The sequence below is a fragment of the Aptenodytes forsteri genome, unplaced genomic scaffold (genome assembly GCF_000699145.1).
Source record: "Aptenodytes forsteri isolate BGI_AS27 unplaced genomic scaffold, ASM69914v1 Scaffold2, whole genome shotgun sequence".
NCBI lineage: Eukaryota > Metazoa > Chordata > Aves > Sphenisciformes > Spheniscidae > Aptenodytes > Aptenodytes forsteri.
In genome coordinates this window covers 9,851,897-9,862,414 of record NW_008795695.1, presented here as the reverse complement: position 1 = coordinate 9,862,414, position 10,518 = coordinate 9,851,897, and the positions used below count along the sequence as shown (strand labels likewise).

At 35.0% G+C, this 10,518-nt stretch overlaps 1 protein-coding gene across 2 annotated transcripts in view; it reads right to left on the bottom strand.

Moving 5' to 3' along the window:
* Positions 1-10,518, bottom strand: part of DYRK1A (dual specificity tyrosine phosphorylation regulated kinase 1A) — a 71,244-nt gene that overhangs the window by 6,023 nt on the left and 54,703 nt on the right. For both annotated transcript variants that reach the window (XM_009282986.2, XM_019473059.1), the window contains 7 exons: positions 9,546-9,734; positions 8,659-8,806; positions 4,984-5,270; positions 2,408-2,554; positions 1,888-2,028; positions 1,290-1,596; positions 840-964 (listed from right to left, as the gene is read on the bottom strand). In XM_009282986.2, coding sequence (XP_009281261.1) covers positions 840-964; positions 1,290-1,596; positions 1,888-2,028; positions 2,408-2,554; positions 4,984-5,270; positions 8,659-8,806; positions 9,546-9,734 — 1,344 coding nt within the window. The remainder of the gene's footprint in view (positions 1-839; positions 965-1,289; positions 1,597-1,887; positions 2,029-2,407; positions 2,555-4,983; positions 5,271-8,658; positions 8,807-9,545; positions 9,735-10,518) is intronic.

Below are 10,518 nucleotides of genomic sequence, written 5' to 3'. Positions count from 1 at the left end.
AGGCTGCCCAGGGAAGTGGTTGAGTCCCCATCCCTGGAGGTATTTAAAAGACGTGTAGATGAGGCGCTTGGGGACATGGTTTAGTGGGCATGGTGGTGTTGGGTTGACAGTTGGACTTGATGATCTTAGAAGCCTTTTCCAACCTTAATGATTCTATGATTCTATTTGTAGTTAATAAATGAGTTGTTGCTTCTTTCCAAGTAGAAGTACTGAATAAACACTAATTCAGCCAATGATAATGTTGGTGAAGTACCTGAACACCATAAAATGGAAGTAAGAACTCCAGCAGAGTCTACTGTAGTACAAATTAGTTCTTCACTGGCAACCTTAATGATTCTATGATTCTATTTGTAGTTAATAAATGAGTTGTTGCTTCTTTCCAAGTAGAAGTACTGAATAAACACTAATTCAGCCAATGATAATGTTGGTGAAGTACCTGAACACCATAAAATGGAAGTAAGAACTCCAGCAGAGTCTACTGTAGTACAAATTAGTTCTTCACTGGGTTAGAAGATGCATAGTTCTGTGTACCCTTACGCCCTGTGTAAGATGAAGCACTGACAGCTCCACCTGATTTATGGCTACTGATTCAAAACCTTCACCTCTGCAGAATCTATGGAATTTTTTTACAGCTGCCTGCAGTACTTCTGCCTAAATGACTGACCTAACATACAGAGGACTATACAAGAGTTGGGGGTAAAAAAAGAACTAGCCATCAGGTTTGGTTTTATGTCTAAACCACTTCACTCCTGAAATGAAAGTGTTAATTAGTTTTAGGGATTTAATATTCTCAGAAAATTCACATAAATCAAACAGACCAAAGCTCTACTTAAGCATACCTGTGGGCTGTGTGTTTCACAGTCCATAGCTTGAACAGCAGCAGTGAAGTGTCCACCACTATGTCGATGCTGGTGTGTGGGGTCTGATCGTGCCCTTCCACTGTTGCTTGTTCCAGAAGATCCACCTATAAAATCATAACATGCACAATAACTAAAGAGACACAAAATTTACAGTAAGCTGCAAAACAATGACAGCATGAAGATATTTAAACTGCTTCAAGGTAAAAATAAATACAAGACCTATGATAATCACACACATTTTTGCTCATCTACTTTTAATTTTTTGTTGGAGCAGTTACCTGTTCCAGCTGATTAAAATAATTCTTTTGATGAGTATGACTGACATGTGTGTTTTTTAACAAAAAAAATGAGATTACATTTACCTGGGAAAGATTCCTTAGATGTGATTAGGAAATATAATTTTGTTATCTGTTAATGAGAAAAACTTACCTGAGCTTGAAGATGTACTAGAGGTGGTTCCTGAAGACTGCGACTGCTCCATGGCAGGACTCGTAGACACACTGTTACTTGTGTTTGTACCTTCATCTGCTGTTTTCTTAAAGAAACTATGCTGTAGGGCATAATAAGGTTGAATTCGTGTCTTAGGGTCATAATCAAGCATCCTTAAGATGAGGTCTTTGAACTTCAAGTAGTCAGCTACAGTATGACCCGATTCCCCAGCACGACGTCCACCTGGTCCTCCTGTTTCAACTCCTAGTATATTGTGAAGTTTACGAGTGCCGGGTGGTTTGTATTCCTGTTGGGAAGTTAGAAATTGCTTGAAATCAAGTTACATATTAAGCCTTGGATGTGCACAGTTTAAACATGCCATAAAAGGAAGTAAGTCAAATAAAAGTAAGAAACTATTCAACACTACGGAAAGTGTTATTTAATCAACCTGTCTTACAACATGGAACAATAACAAACAACAATAAAGCTACATTTTCAGTAAGGCAAGATGTAAAGCAAAGTAACACCTCACCTTTTTTTTTTTTTTTTTTTTTTTTAAAGAGACAGTTCATATTCTCATCCTAGTTATGTAACCTACCCTTTTTCCATCTTTGGTCTTCTTCAAGTTCCAAGTGCCATCTGGCAACTTCTCAAAGAACTTTCTTGCTTTTGGTGCTTGGTCAAGGATGTGGGTAGGTGGTATCCCCAAAACTTCCACTATTTTATTCATTTGATCCACCTGTTCCAAACAAAGAATATTTCTGAAGAACATGTGACAGACAGCTGAGCAGTGTGACAGAGTGATATTCTATAGTCACATGGGAAGCAAATGTTAACTACCCAGACAAGTTCTAAATTAATTGTGAGTTTAAGAAAATCCAGTACGTACAGAACAAATCAGTGAGTAAGAAGTAAGGGGGGACCCAGAAACAGAAAAGTATTAACAAGCAATTTAGATTTCTGACAAAAGATATTGCTGTCATTGATGTTTATTCATTTTAGAATTACTAGACTTCCCTAATTTATGCATTATAATTAAACAGATGAAAGTCTTGATGAGAATGAACAAAACAAAACAAAAAAAATCAGATTACTTGTACTGTAATATAGCTGCATACCTCATTTGCCCCACTAAAAAGAGGCTCTCCAGTGTGCATCTCAACTAAAATACACCCAAGGGACCACATATCAATTGCAAGATCATAAGGCATTCCCAGTAGCACCTCTGGTGATCGATAAAAACGACTCTGGATATATTGGTATATCTGAAATAAAAGTATCTAAAGGTAATACACAGAATCCAAAGAGCACGATTATGATTCTGTATTGAAAAACAGAACTACCATGAAATACATTTTTAGTGTAGGAAAAGCCAAGGTATCAGTGATACTAAAAAGTATCTATACATTACATTTATAAAAGTATGTAAATGTTCAGTCTTAAGAAAATACTAGCATTCACACTCACAAAAAAAAAATAAAAGGAGAAAAGAAAAGAAGTGCAAATTCACTCATGATGACAGTACTTTACACTTTAGGGTTGATAAGTGTAATCTCATGCAATTACAGGTGATCCTACAACAAGATTTTAGTCTGGTATCACCCAAAGAAAAAAACTATTCCACAAGCCACATCAGAATCACATACTTCAGAAAAAACCTATAGCAAACGATCAAAAGCCACAATTATGGTGTGATGAAATGAGATTAAATTATCGGGTCATTCCAGGAACTAGAGATCAACACATGGGGAAAAGCAACCTCCTTCCCCCCCCAACTATCCTGCTCATTTTTCAAGACACATAATTCTCTCTTGTTTCTAAACCTGGAGACTGGCTTAACCGTAAGCATATTAAAAAAAAAGAAAGAAAGAAACGAAAAAACTTAACAAAAAAAACCCCACCAAACCTCCAAAACCCTTAGCAATAATCAAGAAAACAACAAAACAGAACCATACTTTATATTCTAAGTAACATGCAATTTTATCCAGCACTTTCCACAAAGGTACTGATATTTCCTTACTGCTATTTAAGTTAACTTTAATGAGGAATTACACTAGGTTTTTGTATTTGTGCTTCTTAACGTCTCAAAATTATCTTCTTATTGACCTAAACAATCAAGATCTCATTTCAATTCCTGGTGTATTCCTTCACCCTGGGCTGAAAAGTTTCTAGTTTATAGCAAAAAGCCCTTTTATTAATCTAAATACGTCTCACCACTGCTTTCAATACAATATTCAATATTCTGACCTGCCCTTCCTAAACTTACTATGGGGAAAAAGCAACAGGGTGCTACTGGCCAGTCCCAACTCCTCAAAAGAGAATTGGGGGACTTCTGTTAAAGTTAGTCCATGAAGTTTCTTAATTCTTCTCATAAAATGATCCCATCTGCAGTATTACTAGTCATACTTCTGAAACTTCATCTCTTTTGCAAACATTGCATATTTTTGGGAGGTTTTTTGGTTGGTTTGTTTGGGTTTTTTTAACACCCAGCTTTCTCAAAGCAAAAAGATACCATTCACAAATGTATAGATAAAACTGCCAAAGGTACATAACTGACCTGGGAAGGTTCAAAATCCTTTTTTCAAAGAAACTAAAGTCTAACTTCTACCTATAGAAGCCTTCCTTACCTCTCTAGCTAACAATTTTTTTTCAGCGCAGACTACTAAAGCAAAGGTACCCTGAACGGAAGCGGTCACTTGCTCAGCCAAATATAATTCTTTCAACCAGGAAAAAGCTTATTTGTACTAGACTATAAGGTGCAAGCTGAACAGTACGTCCTGATAAACTTTTCAGTGAGCAAATTGTCAGTACAAATCAAACACTTGAGGAATATGATTCAAAGCTTTTCCTAAAGAAAACAGGCTTTGGCATCCAAGCAGAATTATTTATGATCTTAATATATTAATAGTTATTGCATGTATTTTAACATTTCTTAAAGCAAATATAGAGCTAATTGGCTATGCCGGATAGACTACGCTCAACAGATTCTAACAGCTCAAATAAAAAAATGCACTCATCTTCAAAGTACATGAACAACAGGACACAATTACAAATTTTTCGACAACTATTTAATAGTACAGATCTATCCTAATCTGAAGAACTGTCGACAGAAAGCAATCTGGCCCTTTGTCCTGGAAATGCTTTGCACACATGCATCTTTACTCATAGTAATACCACCACTAAACTCAATTCAGTCTTTCCACAGTCGTTACAGTGTTTCTAAAAATGGGTTAGTTATAACCAGTATCTTTAAGAGCCAGCTACTGCACTGTCTTAACACTCAAATATCTTCTTATCTCCAAGGCACACTAAATAGAGGACATGCTGAAGTGGAAGGAGTAATACATATGGAATAAGAAAATAATAAGAGTATTTTATTTAATAGCACTGTAGACTTCTACAATCAAGTGCTGATGCATTCTGCGTTAACATAGCATAAAAACATAACCAAGGAGAAAAGAAAGATGGAAAGTTTATCACTGTGGTGAAACTATCTACTATGGCACTAAAACTCGTATTTAAAGCTCCTATGGACTGTTGATCTCTAACACCCTATGTAAAAATTAGCTACTATTTCATTTAAGTCATCATTAATGAAGTTTAAATTAGCTATCTAGGTATTATGACTTAAAAATATTAAAATTTTTCAGATGTATCCAACAGTAGCATAATTAGCATTTTTACTAATACTCACCCTCTGTCCAAGTTGACACGAACTGCCAAAATCAACAATCTTGATAGCACTTCGTTTGGGGTTACAGAGCAGGATATTCTCAGGTTTTAGGTCACAGTGAATGATACTAAGTTCAGGAGTCGCCAGAAAAAGCAGTGCAGTGCACATTTGCTGTGCAAACTTTCGTGTCAGGTTCAATGAGACACCTCTGAAGTTGGTGTTCCGCAACAGATCATACAGATTGTAGGACAGCATTTCGAAGACTAAGCAGAGATGGTTTCGGAACATGAAGTGGCGTTTCAAATGCACTTTAAAAAGGGGAAGAAAATAATTAACACATATCCTGTGTGGTAAGTATTGAATTCTAATTACAACACAATGCTTAAATATTTTAATCAATAGGTATGAAGCTGACCTGTGAGTAAGATAATACAGTGTTACTTTTTTTTCCTAGATCTATGGTTATTTACAGAATATTGCTGTCATGCCTAGGGTATGGGGGGACATTTTACACATCTGAAGTGTCCTCAGGTGTACCTCAGTAAAGCTATATTAACCAAAAAAGTATTTAAAAGACAGAAGAGATATTTTTTCAAAATAAGCTATCGCTCCCCTATTAGCAAAGGCAAACACATTTGTGGGTAAATGAAAATATCAGCAAAAAAAGACAAGAAGCGCAAACTCTGTGTAACGCAACCTTTGTCACAATACTTTCTATCTTTTTCAGGGAAGAGTTCATTTCTCCATGCTCCTAAAGCTAAAATTGTATTTAAGTCCAAGCAGATTGGAAAAAAGTGCACATACAGTGGCATTCTCAACAGTAAAGCAGATATTGCGCTTGAGACTGAATTTTTTATTAGGAATTTCCCTTACATTTACAGAGAAAATATTTGACTGTCAGATTCGTTTAAAATATACTAAGACATTACTGCAATTTTTAAGCTGTGACTTCAATTGATTACTTCAATTAATAAAACTGATCAATATCCCAAAGGCATTATATTCATTTCAATCAGGCATAATCTCAATGTATGAAAGCAACTAATCCAGTCCAAATCCAATGAATTTTTTTTCACAAAATAGGTGAAAAATTCATCACATTAATCTGTTTAGAGGCAAGCAGGGTTTACCAGTCTGTCAATCATTCAGGTTGGTTGCCACAAGTAAAAGAAAATTGAAATAGGAAAAATACTTCAGCCCTTGGATAAAAAGCAACACACTCCCCTTTTTGTCATAGTAAAATCTTGAACCAATATTAGCACAATGAGAATTTAGACTTTCAATTAAGGTTATTACTGGGTGTCCTATGGATTTTTTTTTCCTCCATTTTCATAAGCCAGTTCTTCATGTGTCCCTTACAACTCACCTGTAACAATACCATTTGCTTCCACCCTGATGCCAGTTCCTGCAATACATCATTGTCTAGACCTTTCGTATTTTCTCATCTTTGCCACATTTCCACTATCCTCCCACCATGAAAGCACCAGCACCTTTTCATGTCCTTGTGGTCTTCCTACACTTAATTCAAATTCCTTCCCACACCACCTAAGCTTGCTAGACCTGCCAACTTGGCAAGAAACGCCACTTACTCTAACTGGCCAGCATGCTACTGGCCAGCTAGTACCACCTGCAACTGCCACACAGCTCAAATAGTTTGGATAAGAGCTGAACTTGCCACATCTCTCCTTCAGTGAAGGCATGACGTTTGAACATTTCTCCTTCACTCTGCCACCAATTTTCACAAAACTTGAAGACCTTAATGCATTCTTACACTTGTGTTAGATCTGAAGGAGACCAGTCAGAAGGTACTAGAGGAGATCTGACAGAAGCGTAAGCGGTTAAACTTTATGTCCTTAAAACTCAGGCTACAGTGTATTTAACCATGTTCACCCTGAAGGCTACATTTTACATCACACAGTATATTGTAATACTTGCAATGCTTTCAGCCTTATTCAGCTATTCTCAGCATCATGTATCTGAAAGCCTATGCGAGGGTGAACTGTCCACATGTCCTACAGACAACTTATTTTTTACATTAATATGCTGAATGCTTCAATTAAGTCTTGTTGCAAAAGTATGTTCATGAGCAACTGTTCCTATACCTGTAAATATAAATATTTTCCAGTGAAGTGCCTCAGTTTTCCATGATCAGTTTTTGCACAGCATGCAATACAAGGTATTCAGTCAAAATGTTACCTATTTGGGGTTTTTGATCTTTACCGATGCTGTCATGTTCATTAAATACTGTGTTAAATAAAGGGAAACTATTCAAATATACCCCAGTGGATTTGGAAATCAGCTTGAAACAAGCCTAAAATCACCTGCCTAAGCAAAGGCAGTATATATTATTTCTCCACCATTCAAAATTATCAGAACTTTTTTTCCTTTTTTTGTTTCACTGCTCTCTTTATAAAGCCATCCTGCCTTAACTCACAGAGGGAGATTATATGATGTTTTGGTCCATTTCGTTTTACCTGATGTTACAAACAAACTCTCTAAAAATTTAAAATTGCAAGAGCTTATTTGATGATGCCTATAGTGTCTTTATTTGCTGCATATTAATCTGAAACTGGTCATGTCTTTAACATTCCTGAAACATCTTTTTGACGTAGTATGCTGTCAAGTTAAGTTTTTGTTTTATGTAAACATGTTATTAATAAATTTAAGTTAAAAATACCTTAGAAACTTTTACACTGAATACATAAAATGTATTCTAAAGATAATATTCTATAAAACAAGTTAAAATGTAACTACTCATCAGATAATTTAATACCAATATATATTAACATTATTTCAAAAGTTTCTTTCTAAACTACAAAAAGAGAAATTAGTAATCCAATATATACATGCAAATCAGAAAAGCATAGCTGTCAGTATTTCAGTTTCTACAAACTAAAGGATGCTTAAAACCAGTTTAGTTTTCCTTAATCACTTTTTTCATACTTCTCCATCTCTCTTTACAACATGCTGTTGCTTTCCTACCATCATCTTTTTGCCCAATTCTCCACTCCAGAGGATAGACAGGATTTAATAAGCTTTTTACACGAGCTGACTTAATTTCATCATTATTACAAAGTTCAAGTAGCATTATAATAATAAGTCAAGGGAACAGCATTCCAATCTACAGGAACCGTCAAAATTATAAGCTTTAAAATATTTTCTGAGCTATAAGACTGGGCAAGTCTTAACATTTACACAAGTCTTATCTCAGTTTTGTTATACAAAATTTTGAGCTTTTCAAACACACACAATCAAAAAATAATGATTAAGCTAGCCATAAAACTACTGTATGATGCTGGTTTACACTAAACGTGCATGCTCTTATCCTTGACAGTTCTGAGATAATTTATGATATATTCAAAGTAGTGAAAGAGATACAAACTACCACAGATCACAGCTTCTGTGCAAAAGCCGGTCCATGGCAACTTCTTCAGGTGTCCATATCATTAACTGGAAAAAGAAAATTCTTCAAAAGATCTCAACGCTACAAAGTAACAAGTCTGTCATCCCAAATAATTTTCTATATTCTTCTTCTGGATCTGGTCCTGTTGCAAAACAAACTGGAAAATTTGCACTAAATAATATTAATAATTTTAAAAGTTGTATTATTCTTTTCATTTCTTTAGCACCAGAAGCATCCTATGCTATATAGCAAGATCTAAAATATTCCTAATTTGATTAAATAAAAATAAATACCTATATAGTACTTCATCTCAGTGTCATGTTTGTTCATAAGCTCCAACAGTCGCACTTCAATCTGGGCTTGGTTTAAGAAAGCCTTCTTGTTTTTTATTATTTTGATAGCCACCCACTCCTGTTCCACTCGATCATAAGCCTTTACAACCTGTAAGAGAAAAGTCAAATACATCATTTCAAAATACAGCAAAACTCACTTTCTAAACTTTCTTCACTTTCTGAATTCAGACAAGACATTTTTAGAAATTTTGCTCTTTCCAGTTAAATTTCTTTTCTTAAATTTCTTCTCTTACTTGATACTACAATAAAGCCACAATTGATCATGTGACATTTATTGCAGTGATGTCACAAAATAGAACGGAGGCTCCACTGAGGCTTCGCTAAGGCAAGCATTATATCCAAATGCAATTATCAAATCATCAAAAACAATGCTGTAAAATAACCGGCAAAATCTGAGAAAAACTAACAAAAACAACAAAAGAAAAGCTCCATCCTCCTTCCAGCCTTTTCCTCAAGCCTTGGCTACAGCTACAAACAGTCAAAACAAATGTTAGTAAGTAACATTTGTAATAGGTAATGCCTAGCACTAGACTATTGTTTTAGTTTAAAAACCCAAGCCAAACAGCTAAAAATGTGAACTGATAGCAAAAGGCTGAGGACTTTTTGCTCATTGCAAAATGCTGTACCAGATCTACATACTGAAGTATATTCAAATGTTACCTGTAGTAATAAGAAACAGCACAAAATACGATGTCTTGAGCAGGCACTCAGTATAATAGGATTAAGAAAAAAGAGTTTAATTTCAAAATGAAACAGGAATACCACTTCAAATGAAATGCATATTATGATTCTCACGAATTACACGTTGCTCAGCTGATACACGTTACCTGTCCAAAGGATCCTTTGCCTATTAAAGAGTCAATTTCATAACGATCCATCCACTTCTCCCCATTTTTTACAATATAGTCATAGTTGTCATCATCATAGCCATCATTGTAAACTTTTCTCTCCTTTTTGTGACTGGAATCATCTCCTTGGCCCTGCTGATGCCGCCGTTTTTTTTTTGCATAGTAAACCTAAACGTGAAAAGTATATTGCTTAAGAGCACTTTTTAGAACATCAGTTCAATAAAGAATAGAATCAGTTTTTATAATCATCATGCCTAATCCTGTGATTTTAAAATGCAACTTCTACTACTGGTAAAACAAACAGTCCTCTCCTGCTATCACTCTATTTGAAGTCAAATCATTATACCAAAGCAAAGTATTGATGAGTAATTTAAAAACTCAGAAAGCAGATCTAAATAAATGTACTAATAACACCGATCCCTAGAGTTCATAGGTGCAAAAAGAAAAGATACATCACAGTACACTATACACACAGCAAAATTAAAAATTATAAGTAGCCTGGAAACAAGAGTTATCAGTTGTTCCTTCCACCAGACTGGAAAAGAAGAATTCCAAGGAAGTCAGTAATCAGTGCAGAAATCCCTTCACATGCCCTACAATTGCCAAAGAGTTAGAAACTTAACTGATGCTTTCCTATATTAACCACATTATTTTTATATTTTACATTTGCCAATAATATTTAATTAAATAATTTAGGGAAAACACTTTACTATTTTCCTTAGAAGTCCTTAGACACATTCATAAAGGTTTATAGCACGAGCTAAAATAGTGTTTGTGCCACTCATTTCTTTATCATGCAACAGAAAAGCTCAACATTTGTTTATGAAACAACAGAAAATAAATTCCAGGATAAAAAAATTCCTGTGTGCTGGACAGAAAGCAGGACCATCACTTCAATGATCTCAAATGAGATGTGAACAACAGAGAGAAAGCTTGATTTTTCTTACTTCTT